At 32.7% G+C, this 23444-nt stretch overlaps 1 protein-coding gene across 3 annotated transcripts; it reads right to left on the bottom strand.

The window, feature by feature from the left end:
* Nucleotides 1-3916: 3916 nt before the first annotated feature.
* Nucleotides 3917-22747, bottom strand: LOC106057589 (leucine--tRNA ligase, cytoplasmic-like). Of its 3 annotated transcripts, none has more exons than XM_056032136.1 (28): nucleotides 22532-22747; nucleotides 19327-19534; nucleotides 18898-18985; nucleotides 18703-18783; nucleotides 15004-15138; nucleotides 14745-14906; nucleotides 14307-14419; nucleotides 13977-14040; nucleotides 13354-13421; nucleotides 12722-12947; nucleotides 12306-12393; nucleotides 12099-12175; nucleotides 11637-11690; nucleotides 11323-11463; nucleotides 10937-11014; nucleotides 9492-9577; nucleotides 9092-9379; nucleotides 8310-8525; nucleotides 8110-8167; nucleotides 7699-7952; nucleotides 7125-7356; nucleotides 6507-6644; nucleotides 6291-6389; nucleotides 6079-6186; nucleotides 5772-5876; nucleotides 5397-5492; nucleotides 5095-5230; nucleotides 3917-4624 (listed from the first exon to the last, which is right to left on the bottom strand). In XM_056032136.1, the coding sequence occupies exons 2-28, from the start codon at nucleotides 19479-19481 to the stop codon at nucleotides 4416-4418; spliced, it is 3555 nt and encodes a 1184-aa protein (XP_055888111.1). In that variant the 5' UTR covers nucleotides 19482-19534; nucleotides 22532-22747; the 3' UTR covers nucleotides 3917-4415. The 3 variants fall into 3 exon arrangements, with proteins under 3 accessions (XP_055888111.1, XP_055888110.1, XP_055888109.1); XM_056032135.1 differs by having other exon boundaries at nucleotides 22542-22747; XM_056032134.1 differs by lacking the exon at nucleotides 22532-22747 and adding an exon at nucleotides 21099-21159.
* Nucleotides 22748-23444: the final 697 nt, after the last annotated feature.

Here is a 23444-nt window from a genome sequence, read left to right as displayed (position 1 = left end):
CGCATGTGTTGGTAAATACATGTTAACGCTTATAGTAAAAAAAATAAATGGTGATTATAAATCTAGATTCTAATCTAAGTCAGAAATAAATTGCATCTATTAGAATCTAGATCTATTATTTATGGTTAGTTTTTTTTCTGTAAAGGAGTGCATTATTGCTAAGCTCCATATCCATTTGCGACATTGTAACCGTGGTAATTGAAAATGTAGATCTAGATCTAAATCAACTTATTGATCTATGTATATACATTAGAACCTAATTAGAGTCTATTAGTGAAAAAAAATTGTTTAGCATTTTGTTGTTAGTTTACATATATTTAAAAAAACTAACTTTAATGGCCTATAAAACATATTAAAAGTTTTTTCTAAAATTACTAAGACAGCTTAAAATTGTTTAAAATATCGCCTCAAATCATAATCGCTTTTCATATGTAACTGGCAACCGGTAATTTGCATACCTGGACCTTATATTGTATATCAGTGGATCATGCCTTATGGTAACGTTTCTCAAACTGTTGGCCGATGTGGTGATAATGGGGACACTAAGACGTTTAACTTATTTTTCAAGGGACAATAACGTTATAAGTCCATTTTTGAATATTATCATCTTATCATCATAAGATAAGATAAGATCTTGTAAATTGCAGACGTTACCTCAAAAGAGAAGATAATTACGTCCTACTCATTTCATGTTTCAATCTAGTCTGACTAGTCTGCATGCATGTTAATCAATGCTAATTCGTTGGTTTTCCTGGCTGATTCCATGCTCTAACGGCACTGTAGAAGAAGGAGCACTATTCACGCAATAAATGACATTATTACAATGTTTAATTATTATTTTTATTTTTTTTAGATATTTTAAGCAGTTACGCTGCGCAGGGTACGTAGGCCTATCCCGTATGGGGGACGAACGTATGCCAAAAGCAGTCTTTTTTTTTTTTTTTTTGGTGAGTTGAAAGGTGGTCGACGTAACAGAGGTGCCCCCACGGAAACGCTTTGAAGACCAGCATAGGCACCAACTTACTTTAACTGACATAGAATAGAGAGCACCGGGTTGCATGCGGCTTCAGAACGAGACAGCTGGAGGTCACTTCGGCTACAAAGGCCGCGGGATACACATTTTCGGACTCGAAGACAAGCCTTATTGTTATATCAGACCCCCAAGCTGGCTAGTGTGAATGTGTTGGAGGGCACCACAGGCAAACGTTTGGGAAACACTGTGTTATGGTCACTCTAACGACCTTGCCAAACGAAAGGACACCTAAACATTTGGCCTACATTTAATTGGCACGAGTTTAGCTCAGGAGTTTCTTGAAGGAAAAACTTCTAGATCCAATGTCAAAGGTGTTGCATTGTTTTTAAAAGGTTTAGGCCTACTCATGAAGTCTCAGCACCGACAGACAGCGAGAATTAAAATCAGAGAGAACCTTTCCTAGATAAATTGCTTTATTTGGTTAGATTTTGTGATCTATGGATCGTGTTTCTGTGACCCACGGTTAACGAAGGTGTCATGTGGCCAGCACAATGATTAACTGCCTTTACCTACTTTTTCCCCAACTAATGTCAAGTACATTTTAGTTTTGGGTGGAATCATGGGCGTCCTAAAATGTACACCAACATCTAGTTTAGACTACTCATGAAACTCTACTCTTGGGACAACAGCTTTGAGTACAACATAGAAATTAAAATTTGCCACATTAGGCCTACTCCAATGGTTCATATGGTATTGAAAACTTAAATTTTTACATTGGGAATGAAATTTTTACTATTTAAATTATTATTAAAATCTTTCCGGGGGCCGGAATTGGCCCAATTAGGGGTTGTAGGCCTAGTTTGCTCATCACTGGGTTATACTAAAATCCACTAGATCCTTACAATTTAGGGGTGTTTTATTGACAATGAGAGCTTATTTTTACAAAGCTTATATTAACCCACTCCGTCTGTGAGGGTGGAATCTTACATTAACCCACTCCGTCTGTGAGGGTGGAATCTTACATTAACCCACTCCGTCTGTGAGGGTGGAATCTTACATGTTATTTCTCACACTTCCCATTCTCAGATCAAGTTGAAACATTGCACTATGAAACTATTCTTTGTCGATGACAACACATGAATCAATTAGATTTTGATCTATACATTTCTTTGTTTTCCAATAAGATGTGACGCCATGTTTTACGTGGGTGTTCTTGGTTTCGCTTTCCTCAACGGCTTCCAAGTTAGGACTGGACTTTGGTCAACGCTTTTTCGTCTTGTCTAGGGATAGGTCCCGCGAATTTTATTCGACGTTCAGTCGCCGGTAGCCTACACTTAAGGGACGAGTGCCCGTGCGAGACAGGACATGATCTCGGTATGTTACTCCTAGCAGGATTCTTCTAAATCCTATGCTATCGTGGCTGAGCCATTTTTAGCCTCTTTTCAACCTTCGCGGATCACTTCCGTGTTGGGACGATGATTTTATTGAAGAGGTGGATCTGTGTCTCCAGGCTGATTGGTTTGTTTGCCCAGATATGCCGTAGTTTTTGAGAGACGGCTTTTGCTTTCCCAATCCGACATGTAATATCGTGAAAGGAATCTCCATCGCTTGTGATAACGCTGCTTAAATAGGTGAACTAATAAATGTGTATAACCTCTATAAGTCCAATGTTGCTAAGGGTACTTGTTGACTTGTACTCCCGAGTAGCCTAATATGCCTTTATTGACCGCAAAGTCCGTGAGTCGTTTTGGTTGATGTCATGGGATACCGAGTGCAGTCAGATTCATGGACTTTTTTTTTATCATTATTTGTCAATGGCTAGCAGAAAGATAGGCTTAAGCTTATCTAAGGTGAAGAGCCGCTAACTCACTGCCGTAAATTTCAATACTGCAGGAACAAGCTCCCTTTTTCTATATAGAACAAAATAATTACGGTAATTAACTAATAGGCCTACGTTAATTTTATTGATCCATGCATTTCGACTATGAATAATTATGCAAAGTTTCAACTTGATCCGAGAATGAGAAGTGGGAGAAAAAACCTGTACTAAACGTAATAATTGAAACAACTCCACATATACATTCACATCTATCAATAGGTAGCATTTATTTCCCTTTTTTGGTACCAAACAAAAATATTAATTACCAACAACTAATTGATTGGTTAAATATTTAAAACAATTAATTCACGTTTTGTTAAGTACAACAAATAAATGTGCTGTGTTTCAACTAGGGTGGGGTGGGGTGTTATAGGCCTATATAGGAGAAATAACCTGATTTAAGCTTTGTAAAAAAAAAAAAACGGGGCTAAGATACATCCTTATCTCACACCTGTCTTGATGTTAAAGAACTACGTTATTCCATCGTCTGTACTAACGCAACAGCTTGATTTACTGTTAAAATATTGTATAATCTGGACAAATTGTTGCAGGACGATCTGGATGCCATATTGTCTTGCTATTTTCCAGAGTGAATTGTGACGAAGTCTTTATTGAAATCTACAAAACTTTCAACTTTTGTTGGTATTCCAGACTTTCCTGGATGATGGTTTGCAGGATGAGATCTGTTCAGTGCATGATCTGCCTTTGGGAACAGTGGCTTAGCCATCATTTGGGGGGGCCAGGTCTTTTTAGAGGGTCCTGCATCGACAATTGACACCATGACATGAGATAATGGCGTAATATTTAATGTAAAAAAAAAAATTCACTCATTTGGGGGCTCCCCTCAAGTGGGGAAATTTTCACCCCCCCCCAAATCATAGCTACGCCACTGTTTAGGAAGCTTGCCTGATCTCTGAGCCTTTTATCTATTCTTATTTGTTTTGGAAGTATGATAGCCTCGGATACTTCTATTGTGACATACACACTTATTAAGTATGTAAAAGTTGATCACAATATATATATATATATCTCAATAAAAATAAAATAATGAAACAAATCCTTGATCCCCACACACATAGATATTTATTTTTTCAAATTTAAGTTTATTCCTTTCCTAAACCAATTATAACATTGAAAGTTAACAACAGGGTTGTTTTATGTTTTTACTTTGTCAGATAACACACACACACACATATACAGACTCACATGGTCTTCTTCAAGCCAAAGTATGTTTCATTGTTTACTCTATGATTGTGTTTGTTAATATACTTATGCAAACATTATTTGTACTTCTTTTGTTTTTTTGAAAATGTGATCACATGACATTTGAATAGGTCATTTAGTTTCTACATGGTTGAACATCTAATAACAAGAATTTTAAACAAAAACAAATCAAACAAGAGATTTCTCTTACATTCAATGTAAAAGATTAATTCTTGACTTATGTAAATTATACAAATATTACATTTAAGTCAAAACTATAATGATTTCAATCTAAGAACAAAATAAGTTAAAAAGTAAACCCCAAAATAAAATACAAGTCTTGAATTAATTAAACCTGTTTTATAAATTAATTAAGTAAACCAACTTTGGTCCTAGGGGTATTTTAGACCCATTATCTGACACTGTGACAGTGTTAGATTTGCTATCAATGTGAAATACACTTGATTGATCAACATTTACTTTTCCCTCTAACATGCGGGTCATGTCTGGGATTTTCCTCCAGCCTGTTTCAGCATCTAAATATCTGTAGAGTTTTAATGCTGCAGGATCTGAAATTTTGGAAAATATTTCACTTAATATTGTTAAAGAATAAAATTCTAAGTTACCAAATGTTTGCTAGAAATTTACATTTAAAATTTATAATAATAAGAATAATCAATATTTTTAATGTATATATTTATTTTGTAAAAGAACTAGTAAAATGTAGATTTTCCTTGAAGTAACTTTGTATTTTTTGAATTAACCTTTACAAAAATTACAATAATAATTGAAGTTTTAAAAGTAGAAAAAAATATCTTTCTTTAATTAGATAAACCTTCAAATAAGCTTTAACAAAAAAACAACAACAAAAAAACAATGAAGACATAATGTTTAAGATATTTATCAAAAATACATGTTAAAAGTAAGAGCCAGCACTAAGTTATGTATTTCTTTTACAGCCAAGGTAGAGCCTCATCCTACATCACCATTACATGAAATGTCAGATTTCTATTTATTCAGGAAGAAGCCTTACTATTACCTTTAAACTTTGACCTGTCTGTTCGAGCGATCCTGTTCACAACTTTGGCAAGGGTGTCACCTTCAAAGATATCCAAGTTGAATTCAAATAAACTGCTAAATGGTTGAGGATTGATGAAGCACAACTTGACACTAGGCTAGACAAAAAAAGGAAAATAATTACAATTAAATTATAGATATATATTTATACACACATTTACATATCTATAATTTAACACAAATTAGAACTAAGTAACTAAAACACACCATGAATTGACAGTAGTATTACTACAAACACAATTTTTTAAAGTAAATTTCACCAACTTCAGTCAAGAAAGTAATAAATGGTTTCCCAGGGCAGCATTCCTCTTTGACTTTATCATCAGCACCATCAGAGGGTTTCACATCGAGTCCTTCAATCTGAGACAAACAAATTAGTTCAGCTAAAAATATAGTTGCTAACAAATGTGATCCAAATATACAATACTTACTACATTTAATTTACACAAAATGATATTGAATCCATGGTTTCAAAACAAATATTTATCCCAAATGGTGACTAAATAATTTTTCATGACAAATATTGCTATTGTTTAGAATTAACTAATCATTCAGGTACTGCTTGCATATAGAAAATTAATAAATGCTGAGGAGCTATTAAAAAGCATCTCTACACAAACATTTAAGCAGTTTCATTACCTCCAGTGTGTTAATGAGGTATGCAGAGTTAATGGTGAGGATATTAGCTTCATCTATCTCTGACGTCAAGGCCAATGCTTTTAATCCATTTTTTTCAACATTTTCCTGTAAAACAAAAACAGAAGTAGTAGAAAAAAATAGAATTATCTATATTTACTCTTTCACTATGTGTAAATATACATTTCTGTGTTTACACATGTCTATTTAAGGGCAAACTGGCCAGCCAAATTACACTGACAAAATTATGCACTATCAAGTAAATTAATTAAAAAAATGAAATGTAAAGGAAATACAATGAAAGTGTTACCTTTGCCACTTGTACAAAAGGCATTAATTTTTTCATGTACTTCTTCAGTTCTGGTTTAGCAAGCAATGCTTGAGAGATGACTTTGTTATCTGGGAAACCTTTGTTAGCCTGTGAAAAAATAATTTTTATAAGCAAACATTAGCCATAATATGGAATTTTTAAAACCATCTTTAAAAAATAGTTTTAGTAAGACTGGACTCTAAAAGAATAACCTGATAAAGTTCTTGTAAAGTTGTAAGAACAGAATTCTGCCAAGGAGGATAAGTCTTGGCAATCCATATAACTGCATGAGTAGGTGGAGCAACAGCTTTCTAGAAACATACAAAGATTCATTGAATAAACAACATAGGTTTACATTACATAGTTTCTTAGCAATAGAATGTAACTTTATCCTTATTTTTAAAAAATAGTTTGTATAAAGCTAGTACCTTTCCTTTGCCTGCAGACAGAGTTTTCTTTCTTAGTCTAAATTCATGAGCACAATCAGCAAGATATTGAGAGGATTGGATTAAGAGTTCATCTACTGAGCCAGCTTGTGGCCAGAGAGCTGTCATTATGCTCTCTTTCTGAAACAAAGAAGGAAAAATCTCATTTAACTTATTCGCTCCTAATGTGGTAGAAAGCAGTATGAATGGTTAACTCTTTATTTATGTGGAAGGGTATGCCCCCTTGTTTTTAAAACAATTCTATTAAAACAAACTATTCCGATTATATACCGGTACCTTACTAATGGGGGTGGGGATGAAAACTGGATGTTTGTAGCTATTGTGATTTTATAACTAAACCTTCTTCAAGGCATACCCATAGTTCAGTGTGGATGAGGTTGTATTGTGATTTTCAAATTATTCAGACTACTGTTTTATAAATTCTGTTCTATTCTAATTGTCTGCCTGCTTTCCCTTTCATTTACCATTGTTAAAAAAAAAATCAAAATGAAATTAATTGATATTGAATTTTTTCAAGAGTTCAAGTAAAAACTAAAGGCTTAATTGCTAAATACTATTTTTTGTTCAAGCTGTCATCTTTGAAACTACTGTGAGAATTACCTTGCCCAACAGAATCCATATATGTTCAGCTATATGTGGACAAATGGGTGCCATCAACAAAGCTTGTGTCTCTATAAACTTGATAACAAGGTCTCTGTGCATTCCCAAAGTTTCCATTTCTCTATACTTATCTCTCTTTGCCTGAAACTCAAAAAAGCCTGTCCTCAGAGCAGCTTTAAATAGATAGTTTTCATAATTGCTCTTTGTTTCCAATATAGATTTGTTGATCTCACTGTAAACACACAAATATATTTGTGACACATTCATTCTTGTATAAATGTCATTTAGAGATAACAATATGATAAATTTTAATATAGATAATGATACAAAATTGTTGTAACTATTGCATCTGAATTAGCTTTGTGTAACAAACCAGAGTTGTTGTTTTTTGCATAGTAAAAATATTGGAAATGTCTTTGTTGTTTTATACCTATCCAAATATTAGTATATACAATATACAAATATCTGTACTGTAGTTTGAGATTTTTAATGTTAAAATAATACTAAAAAATAATATTTATATGTAGTGCCCCAAACCATAGTTTTAATCATAGAAATCGAATACAATTCAAACCTTATAAAAACTTTATCATTAAATGTATAGCTGCTTTCAGGGCCAGTCCTTAAAGTAACTTTTTCTTCAACAATTTCCTTCACCCACTCTACCAGGGCATAAAGTCGCAGCAAGCCTGCATCAGCCATTTTTTCCACAAAATTAGCATCTTCCACCTGGTCACCAGCATCCGCCAGAGATAGTCGCATGCCATCAGAAGAAAATTTATTGATAGCTTCTTCTAAGGTACAGAAATTGCCAGTTGACTTTGACATCTACAAGAAAAGTGAATAGGGTAATAAATAATAATATATAATAATACATAATAAACACCAAGATCAAATTTAGGAATATGCATAAGAAATATTTTAATAATATATTTTTAACTTTCTTCTCTACAAAAAGAAAAACACCTAGGAAAGACAAGCTTACTTTTTCTGAATTTATCAAAAGATGTCCATTAGCTCTCACAGCTTTGGGCCATTTGGTACTGATGAAATAATGCAATATAGGTCTTATGGTCAATGGTATCAACTGACAAAAAAAATACCAATAGCAATATCTCTTATATAACATTAACCATCATTAATGTAAAAAAAAAGTATATAACACATGAAAGTTGAAATAGTTACTTGTCATCAGGCCACATTGCACAGTGGCAATAGATAAAGTAGGTCAGGTGATTTGGAACTAAATCTTTGCCAGACATTCGACAATCCACTGGGTACCAATACTCAAACTCTCTTTTAAGTTTGTTGAGTGTAGACTGAGGTATGCCACAAGACTTGGGGTAAGGTGCTGTCTTGAAGTAAATGTAATCCCAAACTTCAGAGGTCAGCTGCTCAGGCCTGTCATAAAACCAATTAGAAATGATTGAGGTTGAAATGAAAAGAATATAAATATATCAAGCAGGTGAATTATCTTGAGGAGGGAAGACAACCTCATTCTAGCACAGTAGAGCTGATTATAAAAATGAAACTAACATTTGACAATGAAATGTTGAATACTTGAACATGTCCATTACACAGTTTCATGAACATATTGAAAGATTCATCTATTAATCTAGCACAACTAATTGTCACTGTAATTAGGCAAGTAGAAGATATTCAACTGTACATAATTTTCTAATGGATATTATTGATTATTTGCTTTCTTAATTTTGGTAAAAACTTGTTTTTTTTGTATATTAGATTAGATCTTGAATAATCTCCTAAATTAAATAGAAACATCTAAAGCTTTTTCCTTGTCCTGTGATTGTATTGAAACACTTCAACACTGTTGTATATTTATCAAGTTAGTATAAATATTAATGGAAATATTTAATTTTCAAAAAAAGGGAAAAAAAACAACAAAGTATACATTTCCATATAAACAGTTACTTTCTAAAACATCTAGTTAGGATATGACAACTTACCTGATGTTGGCAGGACCAGGCTTTGATCCATCCCACACTCCACCTTGCAGTAGGTGGTTGATGGTATAGTATGACATGTATATAGTGGAGTCTGACAAACTCTCTATTAGGTACTGAGGATCCCAAGGCATTTTGGTGCCAAGCCCATAAGTGCGGGAGCATGCGTGTTCATGCAGCCAGTCCAAAGTGGACATGAAATTATTACGGACATCTTCAGAGAATGTGTTCATCTTGCTAAGTGCTTCCTCTGCCTGTGCTCGCCATGATGGTTCACCGTAATCTAGAAACCTAGTAACCAGATATAAGTATAAACAATACAACAAGTTCAATGAATATGGATATCATATATTTGTTTTTTTAATGTTCAGGAAATGAGAGAGAACTAAGTCATAGAACAAACCATTGATCACACAAGGCCACAACACATTCATCACCAGATCTTGACATTACCAACTTCTCTGGTTCTTTGTAAAGAAGTGCAGCATTCTGTTACAAGAAAATAAAGTGTTAAGAAATTGTTTAAACTTAACTTGATATTCAAAAATAAGTTTGCAGTTGAAAAGCTTTGTGACATAATGGGGAAATAACTATTTTTGATTACTTGTATAGTTAGGAGTGATTCCCCTTATGTAGTTTATAAAAGGCCTTGCAAACTGTGTTTAGTTGCCACTTGCTCCTGAGTTACCAGCTTGACCACTTGACCTGTGTTGTGTATAGTATTTTTTCTGTTAGTGGTAGTGTGTCATGGGGTACTCGGAGAAGTGTGCCCTGCTCTGGAGATCTTTGGGCTAAGTATGTCTTTAGTATTATTGTATTTTATATAATGTATTTATTAATAGATATAGTCCCAAATGATTTCCAGGCAGTATATTTTCTTTACCCTGATGTTCTGCATCCTGGGGTACTCCCAAACGTGACATATTTTTGTAACCTTTCTGAGGGATTCAACCTGTATTGAATCATCAGATGGACTTTACATATTTTTATAACCTTGTCTCTGAGGGATTCAACCCGTATTGAATCATCAGATGGGCTTTACCAAACGGATGGCTATAGGTGGGATTCTGTGAAGCTTGTAGGCTCATAGATTTCCCTGAAGCCTATAGTTCATCATGACCATTTTGTTTTTTTTTTTGGCTAAAAGTGGCTAGTGTAAGCCTGAAGCCTGTAACCATAGTGTAGCCAAAAGTGGTCGTATTTCGACCTGAGGCATGTGACCTTTAGTTGGCTGTGTAAGCCGGAAGTTTGTAACCCAATGGTCAAAAGTGGTCATGTGTTGACCTGAGGCCTGTGACCTGTATTTTTGATAACCAGAATGTGACGATAATGTAACATATGACTAGGGCTGTGTGCCATATTATTTTTGAGTATCTTTTGTTTACTTTTTGTTATGTCGGCCTGTGAGTTAATGGCCATGTATTTACACCTTTATTTTATTCATGTAAATAAACCATGTAAATATGTTTACCTGCGACTTTGTAAAGTCTTTTGTTGCATACATTAGTTGAATTGTATACCTGGAGGTTATACTTAATAACCTAGGCAGTACAAGAAGGGACCAGTACACCTCTGGACGAACATGCCAGCACACTTAACACTGACCTGTTGATCTAAAGTACCTAAGTCTAGCTATAATTCTAATTGAATATTTTTAGCTATACCCGCTACTAGGTAATGTGAATTCATATTGGTTCATGAATACTCGTTAGGTCCCATGGGGGCTCGTCACTTTTCAACATGACTCCTCTTTAGGTCACAAGCTTAGAGGAAGTATTGTCTTTTTATCTTCTTCAAACAAAATCACCATGTTTGAATTGTTCAAAGACTTAACTAATGACTGATTACCTCTTGAATTAAACGAGCCTGAATGATTTTCTTCACATCCTGAACCTTTTGACCCTTGTATTCCTCAACCAGCATAATCTGCAATTTCATTAAGATTTATTTTTACGATCAGTAATTATTAGTGACCATTTTTTTCATCTTATATATTTTAGTATTATTTATAAAGTCACACACTGCTATGGCCTTTTGTGTTTTGAAATCATAAGTTTCTTTTGTGCTTCAGTCACAATAATAGAAAGATGAAAATGGAAGATGTTATGTTTTGATTTTTTTTCCCCCCAGTACTTTTCTATTTATGAAGGGCATAAAAAGAATAAAGAAACAAGTTTAAAAGCTTTTTCTAAATAATGCATCTCTTATGTGCAACAACAGAGATGTCTACTTACACCTTCATAAAAGCCTTTCTTGTAAGTGTCTTCTTTTGCTTCAGTAAGTTTGTCTCTGTCATTCTGACTGTTAACTTTGTACACATCACAAGCTGTAACAGCACAAAGGTTGCCATAACCAGGAACATCAATGATTGGAATCTGATTAGATCAAAGGAAACTTGTAAGGTAGATATTAAACATACATTTTTACACTCATCTCAGTACATGCCATACATATGCTCATTATTTATTCAAGACACAGAAAATTAAGCAACATATTAATTTGTTTGTTTTTTTAAAAGACATAAAATTAATATTGTATATCTACTTACAGGATCAAAAGGCAAAACCATTTCATCTTTAATTCCATACTTTTCTCTTAATTGCTGAAAAAAAAAAGTGGATGTAACATTTTAAGAGACTGTCCAAAAGAAGTGGAAAAATGTCTTTAAGTTTATGTAAGAGAGTGAATAAGAATTTATGTGAAAAGGAGTTCAGTGAAAAGTAAGTTTTATTAAACAAATATTGTTTTAAAGAAAATATTAACATAAATTAAAAATATAATGCAAAAATGCATATTTCGTAACACAGTTAAGATCTTTAAAAGGCCTAATTTTCTTAGCAGAAAAAAAATTCTCACCAAAACTATTACTTATTGCTGTTGTAAAGGAATTTCTAAGGAACTGTTTAAGTGATAACACTAGATTAATTCTATTGATTTAAAAATAGTTATTTATAATGTCATAGTGTGTGATTAACTCTTAAATATGAAAGTGTTTTATTTTTGTACTTACTGGTTTATTCTTCAAATCTCTTAGAGCTGCATAATCATCAGGTGCATCAGAAGGAACACTAGTTACTACCCCAGTGCCTGAAGAAAAATTCATTGTCATCAAGATATCCTTTTCTTTTTTTGAGATACATATAAATAAATATTTTTTTTTTGTTTTAATTTTTTTTGAAAAAAATTACAAATATTTTTTTTTATGTATTAAATCTACCTTTATCTTCTTTGATAGTCAGCATTGGTAAGGAGTAGATCACTTTGTAAGATGTCAGTGGTGCCTCTAAAGGACAACCCAGTATATCCTAATGGAAAAAACAGTTTGTAAAAAAACTAAAGACATGCAAGATGGAATCAATATTAAAAAGTGAAATGTGATTACGACCTGCATACAGTTCTCAAACAAGAAGTGTTCATAACAGCAAGCCAATTCTTAAAAAACAACTAACCCTAACCCTTATACTTTTGTTGCTATTATATATTATAATTATGTTTTAAAAGACTATATTATTATGTATTACATTGATAACTTCAAAAACAACATATTGCTTGTTTAAAAGCAAAACTGAATTGGAAAGTGTATGAGTGTTTTCTTTTTTTTAGCTGAAATATAGATTGTGACTATAAACATACCTGTCCAATCAACTCAAGCAAAACTTCAGTTTTTCCGTTCTGTGCAGTCATCTCTTGATAGCTCATGTTCCTAGCAGCTCTTCTTGTTGTTATAAACACTTCCCCAGATTTAGTCAACAGTGCAATGTATTTCATATCTGGCCTGACCCAACAGTTGGTTTGTCCAAACATTGTTTCTGGTCTTAGCGTGGCAGCAACAAGGAAAACAGGTTTGCCTTTCAATCCCCTGGATAAGAACAAAAAAAATAGTTTTGTCCAAATGGTAGATCTCATTAAGATAATAACAAATCTAAATTTAGTCATTTATAATCTAAGGAAGTTTTTGTAACAGAACTTGCATTCAAATTATGTGAGTAGAATTGTGATCTCTAGCAAACCAACTATTCAGTTTTAAAGGATAAAACATTAATATTTGAACAAATCAGAGCTTCCTTTCACAAATTAGGAACTGACTGAAAGCAATCAAAACATTAGGAGCTTAGCTGATAATTATATAATTGCAATTAGGTATTTTAACTTTTGTTTAAAATGACTTGGCTACAAATGAGAATTTAGCATTTTATTCTTCAGACTGGAAACCATTTGTTTTTCTTATCTTTCACAACTTCATTGAAAAGTTTTAAAATACTTACGATAACTTAGGTGGGTAAGGTTCCTTTAATTTCATTTTGATCAAAGTATATTCTTGTGGTCCCACACCCTGCATATATTAATAGCATATTAATAATAATAAAAATGAAATAGTTCTATTTTAGTAAATACTGTTATTCATATTTTTTTTTTCTGTCATGACTTTGTGTGGCTGAACCAAGAATCCTAGAAAAGAGATACAGCAATAATCTGTGCAAATCTTACATCTTGGTATTTTAACCAATTTTATGATATTTGCCGGCTAATTGGCTTAGCTTGTGCTGTTTTCTCACCACTGCTGTAGTTCACACTTGTGTACTATCTCAGTACATTGTCACTTACAAATATTGAACAGAAATCTAACCAATGGCATACTATGTAATTTACTCAAATATCTCAATTTACTGAGAACAATCTTGATATTACAGCATAACATTTTTGCAAAACTGTGTATTTCAAATTTAAATCATGCTTCTATTTCTCATGATATAGATATCTGAGCTCAAAGTTGTTAAGTTTATTTCATTCAGATATATTTATAACACCTTGTTATTCTTTTTTTTAGATTTAAACAAGTAGTCAGCCCTCAGTCCATACAAACATTATCAAGATGTAAAATACAAACCTCTCCTGAGCTTCTATCATGATCCATACAAGGTTGATTATCTTTCGGAGAGAAAATTGTATACCTACAAATAATTGTTATAAATAGGATAATTAAGTTCAAACCATGTGGACATAATAAATAATAATTTATATATAATGTAGATTTAATAAAAACCATATATTTATAAATGTTTGTGAGTCTATGTTTAATTTTACGCCCTTCAACTTTTTTTTTTTAAATGGTATGAATATTGGAAACATTCTCATTAAAAAAACATTTAAATTTATGCTGGCCTTAATAGTCAGAGAACAAAAACTTTGCAAGCTATGTGAGGAATATTCCATTTACCTTTTGCCAAATTTAACTTTATTCCTGTCTCGTAGTCTTAAAAAATTCCATCTAACAAAAGAATCAAAATAAGGATTGGCATCCGTAGTGATAAAACTCCTGCGCCAGTCCACCTGTTTAGAATTAAATATGATAAGGAATTAATAAGATGATCATTCTTTCATTATATATGATAATATTATTCAAGCCCTTAAAGCCTAGATTAAGATTTTAGATAATTTATTGGATGTCTTTATTCTAAATAGCAATTATCAATTGTACTTAGTGCTTAGGTTAGATTTTTTTTTTTATTGATCATGACACGTGGAAGGGCTTTTAAAGAATTAAGTTTAAATATAAAATCATGAGCATTCTTAAAAATTCTAATTATTTTTTTTATTGTTTTTTTTTTTTTAACAAAAACTTTGATGTTAACAGAAAACAGATCAACATAATAACCTTGACACCCATGCGTTTCAGATCTGTAATCCAGTGGGGAGGAAAGTACTTTAACCAATACATTGGAACAGAGAAATGTTTAATCTCTTCATCTGTAAGTCCCATAGCACTCATGATTTGCCACTGATATTTTAGTCCACCAGTCTTGGCAGCCACTTTACTCTGAAAGTAAAAAACAAATTTAAACTACACCAGTTAAACCCATAGGAACTCAAACTTTTAGACATGCCATTTTAAGAATACACCTGTATACAATTACCTTTTTAGATTTGGATTTATCTTTTCCAATTTCACTTTCTTTCACAGCAACTTCTACTTTGGTTTCTTCCTCAACTGGAAATTTAGGAGGATAACCAAAGTCTTCCATTTCTCTTTGAAGCTTGTCAGCACAAGCCTATAAATAAAATTAAACCTTGAAATGTGAATGGTATCATAATATAAAATATTCAAAACCTCAAATTTTGTTTATTTTACTTTAAGTTATTGTCCTTCAGCCAGCTTCCTTTTTTTCTCTTTCCAATAAATAAATACACATTTAGAGTATACAGACCTGCCTACCGTTACGCAAAATGCATATTCGTTACGCAAAATCTCCCAAAAATGACCGTCAGTACGCAAATACGCATTTAACCCCTCGAGTTACGCATTTCGTATCCTTCCCCCCCCTCTCTTGACTAGCTTACGAGCGGTCACGGAGGTCATGCTAAGCCGTCCTGTTGGGGGGGATGAACAGAAAAGGTGGGGGAACACATTGTGTCCAGATCTATACGTTGATTGGTTCTTAAAAGCAACTAGATTTAGTCTAGAAATGAATAACGCGAGAGTGAGGGAGTGGCGGGTTGGTACCAGGTTGGTACGGTCAGTTAGCTGATACACCAACGTGACTTTTTTTTTTTTTGTAAGTTCATTAGTAGAAATTAATTATGTTGAATCCCTGATTCCCGCATTCATTTGTATAGAAAAAAATATCGAAGTGCTATCGATTCAAAACACATTGAGTGACATTGTAGACATCTAGTCTAGATCTGGATTCTAGATCTAGATCTGGATTCTAGATGTAGAATCTAGATAACTTGTTATACTGGAATAGATTTTATGATTTAGCTAGAGTCTAGCTAGTCATTACGTTATGTCATGATTCTCTACATTACTCTACAATCTAGATCCAATTTAGTTGTATGATTTAGTCTTAGATTGACTAGATCTAGATCGATAACATCTACTACCATCTAGTCTAGATCTAGACTAGATTCTTAGTCTTAGTATAGAATAGATCAAGGATGAAGGTAGGCCTACGAAAGTTTGGAGTAGACCTACGTTTGTAGCGGATCCACGGCATCGGTAACACTCTTGAGCCCAGATCTAGAGTAGGTTATATTCATTATATAGACATAGATACAGATCTAGTCTAGATATCATCTCTATTGTCGTATTGATCTAGATTTAGATAGTAGATCTAATCATGACATCTAGATCTAATATTATATATATATATATGTATATATATATATATATATATATATATATATATATATATATATATATGACAAAATAGTGGATCGCGTAAGTGTTATGCATTCTGGTGCCAAAATATGTATTTTGACCATCAGCGTTACGCATTTGGACTTTTTTGGTAGGCAGGTCTGAGTATAGTATGCATTTTTTTCCTTCATAGCCCAATATATGCTTCAATTAGTTTTGTTAACATTTAAAAACGATTATAATAATTATAAAATAAAATAATTTGTTAGATGGCTGCCTGGTCGTGCGGTTTGTGCGCTGGACTGTCGTTCGGATTTATCGATGGTCGAGGGTCCAAACCCTGCCCGCTCCCATCTCCCGTCGTCCTGCGGGAGGTTTGGACTAGGAAGTAAACTATCTTCAACTCTGAAGGAACATCCGAAACATGTAAAACATTTTACAAACACAGGGTTAGTAGCACTTTTCCATGACAAAATTTTAGGAGATTTTAGGAGGTTTTTTAAGGATGAAATGTATGATGTGTGTGTGTGTTTCCTATCCGTTTGTGTGATACATAGTAAAACATACACAAAACTAAGCATTTATCAAATCAATTATTGTTATTTGATTTTTAAAATAATAAATATCTTGCCAATATGCCACAGAAACAATGTTATCAGCTGTGGTATGTCCACAGAAAATGTAATGAAAGTTATCTAGTAACAACTTGACTGTCATCCCAAAACCTCAAAGAACCATTTTTTTTTTCAAAGATTTATTTAAAAACATTACAAATGGTTACTTTTCCATTTTTTAAAAAATAAGAAACATTCTTAGAGATGCCTTATTCATGATATATATTCTCTGTGATGGAAATGTACATTTTTAGTTCTTATGTGTATCTTATAGATACTAGAGTCATGGTGTGCATTTGAGGTAATGTTTTATTCTTTTATTAGTTAACTTAAATCCTTTTCATAAACAGAGCCAGTAATATATAGGGCAATATTGGCCTATTTGAATGTTTAGTTGACATTTGCTTACTAAAAAATGGCTTTTGGATTGGGGGGGGGGGGGGGGAGGGGGGTTTAGACCTATTTGCGTTTTTTTTCCTAGCAGAATCATTTTCAACCATATAGTTTCCCTGGCTTTTTACGAGTGAAATAATTTTTACGGACTTTTCACAGCTGTATGAGAAATATTTTCGTTAAATCTACAGTAGATCTAGACTCTTGATCTAAGTCGCTAAAATTCGCGGACTTTTCACGGCTGTGAGAGAATTATCTTCACTGAATTTACAGTAGATCTAGACTCTTGATGTAAGTCACCAAAATTCGCGGACTTTTCAGGGATGTGAGAGAAATATCTTCACTATATATATTCTAGTGATTTAGCGTAAATCTAGAGTCTAGATCAAAGTCACGAAAATTCGTGGACTTTTCACTGCTGTGTGAATATTATCTTCACTAAATTTACAGAAGATCTAGACTATAAAGCTAATTCGCTAAAATTCGCGGACTTTAACTCTAAGTCACTAAATTTTGCGGACTTTTCGCGGCTGTGTGCGAATTATCTTCACTGAATATACCGTAGATCTAGAGTCTAGATCTAAGTCACTAAAATTTGTGGACTTTTCGCGGCAGTATGCGAATTATCTTCACTGGATATACCGTAGATCTAGAGTCTAAATTTGCGGGCTTTTCACTTCTTTGTGCTAATTATCTTCACTAGACTCAAAGTGATTTAGCGTAAATCTAGAATCTAGCGTATTTCTAGAGTAATCTAGACATTAGATGTATCGAGATCATTAAATTGACAAAAATTCACGGAGTTTTCAGGTTAGGTGCAAATTATTTTCAATAGATCTAAATTAGATCTAAGTCTAAATCTAGATACTATTACAGTTACTAGATACTAGCTAGATCTAGAAGATTTACGGACTTTCCACTGAGTTTCCACGCGAAGTCACTCTTAGTCTTACACTTACAACAAGAAGATTTTAGGTGAGGGAGGGCCCGGAGGAGTGTAGCCTACAAATTAGTCTTGTAGTTGCTCTAATAGTCACTACAGACTAGATCTAGCGCGTCTTTAGTGGCAACAATAAATGACTTCAGAAAAATACTGCCAGGTGAAATGCTTGCTTGAGCCAAGGCCATCTTCAATCACGAGGTCGCGCTTCACAAGTGGGTGAAAGGCGGTGTAGACGCGTCACTGGTCAGCTCATTAACACAGCCAGCCCGTAAGGTCATGCGATCAGAATGCCTAGTTACGTTGTTGTTTTTCCCCTCACATTTTTAGCAAGAAATAAGGAAAATTATATTTTAAAAAAAATATTGGGTAAAAATTTTAGGAGAGTGGACAAAATTTTAGGAGACTTTCGGCATTTTTTAGGAGAATTTTAGGATTTTAGGAGACTTTTCATTTTTTAGGAGATTTTAGGAGTTTTTAGGAGCGCTACGAACCCTGCAAACAGTAACTTGTTTCATTATTTTCCTACCTTTATTGGCATTCCAGTGCAATGCATACCAAATGGGAACAAACACTTTTTACCCAGCATCCTTTGAAAACCAACAGCAAACTGAAACACAAATATATAGTAATAATAAAACACTAGTGCATGTAGTTAAACACCATGAAACTTTGTATTTTGTTTATTCAATACAAAATTTGTTTTCAATGAAGTTTACATTACCTCACATTTTGACAAGCTGAAAGTATGACCAAGATGCATTCTGCCATTCATATAGGGAAATGGGAAGGTCACAAAATATTTTTCTTGGCTGTAACAATAAGGAAAAGAAATAAGATAAACTTATGACAAACTATCTGCTTCTTAAGTTTACTTTCATTATCTGACTTATATATAATTTAAGAACTAAAAAAAAATTAGACTTTCAATATTGGCCTAATTAATTTGTGGAAAAAAAACTAATAAAAAAACACATGTTTTAAATTTATCTTTTTTTTTTTATAAAAAACAATATGACTAAGCAATTCTTGATTCTAATGTTATTTAAATGAAAGTTCAAATGTTTTAGCTTCAATGTAATATAATTATATAAAAGTTAATTATCAATTTTAAATATTATCATATTATTTTACAAAAATAATTTATTTTTACTTAGCATCTACAGCATCTTGCTGAGGAGCATCCACTTCAAATATCTTCTCCTCTTCCCATCGCTTTTGAACATTTCTCTCTATTTCTAAAAGAGTATCTAACTTTGCAGTACTCTTCCTTTCAGCAGTAACATCGACTTTCTCAGATTTGTCCATGGTATTTCCTAAAAAGTTGGGTTTTTTTAGATGTGGCCAATTTTTTTTTGATCCTGCAATATAATATTAACAGCTGTTATCTTGTGTTGTGAACACAACTTTTCCAATATTTCTTTCAAATTACAAACTAAATGATTTTTGGCTCAATAATTAATGCAGTAAAGAGAAAGGCATCCATAATCTGTAAAAGTATAAACAAAGCAACATCTAAATTAAAACTACACATAAAAAAGTAAGAAAAAAAAGTTAAAATTTACACTGGCAATAGAAATGGCACAATCATTTTTTAACATATAGCTGGGAAGAGAACCAAAATTTTCTATCATAGTGTAAAACATAAAACTGCATTTGTATTCAGAAAGTAGTATTCTTAAATCTTTTATCAATTTTTTTTTTACTTTTTCTAGAAAAGTCTTAAATGATAACAGGAAAACCAAAAACTGTGTACAATGTTTTATCTCACTTCACAAAGTGAAATGTTAGATCCTCATGTACAAAAGTATAAATTTAAACAAAAAATAAAATTCAAGTTGTTTGTGGCCTGGGTAGCCTACTAAATTTAATAACAAGCAAAATATAAAAAAAAACTTATCTAAAGAGAAGAACTCTGTCCTTAAAATTATTGATATCAAACAAAATAATTAATTAACAGTAATTAATTGTCTGATTGGTTACTTTTTTATTGATTCATGTCTTGTCTATGTCAATGAATTATTGTGCGAAGTTACAACTTGATTCGAGAATGGGTTTGAGAAAAATACACACTTTTTACCAAACAGACAGTGATGTAAGCTTTGTAAAAACTAAACTATAAAACACATCATTACTGTGACACATTTTCACAATAGAGCTTGATATATGTATTGTATAAAGGTTTTAATCTTTTCAAAAGAACTTAAGTTGACCTTAAATTACATAAATAAGACAAGTTTTGAAGTAAAAGTGTTCTGAGCTTCACTTTCATCATCATCATCATCAAACTCCATTTAAGTGAGGGCTTGAGAGGATTAAATCCTCTCTTAAAAAAGCCCTGGACAGAAACCCTGCCGTGTTGCATAATGCATACGTCACCATATAGGTTGAGAATTTTTGGTTACCCAGACCTGTCGAGACTGAGCTTCACTTTAGAAGGTTTATAATGTAATACAATGTTTTCACAACCTTGTGACTGTGAAACGTCAATGTCATAATAAGTTTCGTTAATTCGAAAAACTACATTCAATAGTTTGGGGCTTTAAATATTAGCTTTCAAACTATGCAACTTATTGACTTAAAAATTAACTTCTAAGCCTTGATAACTTTTTAAATATTGTAATGTGGGTATGAATAGAGCAAGATAATCTTTTTTGTAGGTACTTCTGTAACTTATACGATATATGTGATAAATAATTTCTTTAAATGTCTCTCCTCTGCAAATGGTGACTTTTTAGAAAAATGGAAACCTTCACCAGTCACACCATTAATTCTTCTCTAGAGCTATGTGGTAAGTATAAATATTATGATTTGAATTATTATTATTATTTTATCTCTCAATACGACAACACAAACAAATATGTTTTTTATTATATAGTGAAACAATAGTAAGTTACTTAGAATTTATAACATCATAGCCCAAACCTGCTGTAGGGGGATGGCAGCTGGCAGGGTTCCAACCCAGGTCCATCGAGACAACAGTTTTGAGCATATTTCACATGACGAAATAGCTTAATTAACTTTATGAACTTATGAATAAGACTAAAGATAAAAATCAAACTCTACATATCTAGTTTATTGATCATTCAGAGTACAGCTTTTATGATGACTATAGTCAGTATAGTCTAGTAACTATAGTTACTTTTTTCTTTTTAATCTAAATATATCTAGATCTGATTATATGTCTAATACTAATAGATTTGTCCGATTAGAGATAGTAGAGTGGAGTTACTTTTAAGACTCAGTCTGAATATAATATACTGTTTATAATATTACTGTACAACGTGACAGTACAGTGTTGTAACTAAGTAACATATAATATTATATATATATATATATATATATATATATATATATATATATTGTATATATATATATATATATATATATATATATATAAAATATATATATAGATTGTAGTATTTGTACTTATAGATCTAGGAGCTAGATCTAGAATCTAGTTGTCTACTCAGTCTCAGTCAACTCAGTGAGTGACTGAGTCACAGTGAGTGACTGTCTTTGTCAAAGTCTTGTGCCTTAGTGTCAACTAGACTAAAAAAAAAAAGAAATATGTCTAGATTTAGAATCTGTTGAGATCATCTACTAGATTTGACTAGATCTAGACAATCTAGATCTAGATATTTAGAGAAGTAGTGAAGTGTCTAGAATTTAGAATAGATTAGTAGCCAACATACACTGTCTCATTGTCACTGACTGACTGAGTTACTACACTGTTAGAGTTAGTTAGAGTTAGATCTAGTATGATAGTATTAATTATTAGTAATATTAGTATGGTTACACTAGATGAGTAGATATCTAATCTACTAGTACTACAAGATCTAGAATATATTCTAGAATATCATGATTCTTGAAGATGTCTTAAATGTCTAGATCTAGTACTGTAGATGATAGATCTAGAATCTAGATCTACAAACAGTTGAGACATTATGATATGTCTAATTGATTAAATTATGATTAATCATTAACTAGATTTGTAGATAATAGATCTATATCATATGATTTTTATATCTTATTAAACTTAGCATCTAGATCTAAATCTAGTCGACTATGTAGTCATCCAGTCTTCTACTCCTCTAACTCTATGCTACTACTCAGTACTGTCTCTCTCAATCTCTTCAACTCTTCCCACTCTTGACTTTTGTCTCCACATTCGCACTCACACTGACAGTGACACTCAGTGTCACTAAGACTAAGACTCTAACTAACACTGAGTTAGTAACAGTCTAACTCTAAGTTGACAAAGTCACTCAGACTCAGTCACACTCAGTTCAGTGTCAGTCACCTCACTCAGTGTCACTGACCTGACCACTTACACTTACAGTAGTTACACTAGTTACAGTGACTTACTTTTCTGCTTACTGTTATGTAGCCAGTGTAGCACTGTGCCTAACCACCAATAATCAAAACAAATGACTTGTATAATTTATATTGTTAGTTTAGTCTACCATATTGCAATACAAGCCCAGGACTAAATTCTAACTAGATACTCAATCTCAAGTCTTTTGATGCAACGATATGCAAGTCAACAACACATGCGTAAGTTACAAAGCACAGACCTATGTAGATCTATATATGGGAAAGGACCAACAGCGAACGCTTTTGTGCCAGTTTTTAGTTTAGAATTTATAGCTCCGCAATAGTTTAACTTATTAAAAAATCTGCGGACTCCTCAGCTATTGGGCGATAAAACTAAATTTGATTCTTTTTTCCATATCAGCTATTAAATTTATAATTCAAGTCAACTTGCGGTAGGGGTCAGACCTAATCAGCGAACGCAATTTTCGCGGGAGTCATAATGAGCGAAAGGCCGTAAAAAATAGCGAAATTGCATGTGAAAATATAGGAAATTATGCTTCAATTAGTTCTATCATCTAACTTCTTCCATGAAGCATTATAACCATTGTCCTCCTTGTGGAATTAGGCCTAAATTTGTTTTCACTTTCTCGTGCTCCACATCTCCTTTCTCTGCTTGGAACTGATGTCTATATAGCCTACGAAACTTGTGATCAATTTTTTTTCTTAAAAGAAAGAAAGAAACTACAAAATTCTATCTCGCCACCTTCCTATAGGCTAGTCTACGTCGTATTACTCTCCATTTCATAAACTCTCGTTACTGCAACTATTCTTTTTTAAAGAACTTATGTTCAGTGCACTTAATCACCATCAACTCGATCTCCCCCCCCCCACACACACAAGCTGATTGACCCAAAGGCAGATCCCGAATGCGATGGATTGATGATGTTATGGAGA

The sequence above is a fragment of the Biomphalaria glabrata genome, chromosome 6, assembly GCF_947242115.1.
Source record: "Biomphalaria glabrata chromosome 6, xgBioGlab47.1, whole genome shotgun sequence".
NCBI lineage: Eukaryota > Metazoa > Mollusca > Gastropoda > Planorbidae > Biomphalaria > Biomphalaria glabrata.
The sequence above is the reverse complement of the archived record's forward strand: the minus strand, read 5'-3'. Positions and strand labels throughout refer to the sequence as shown.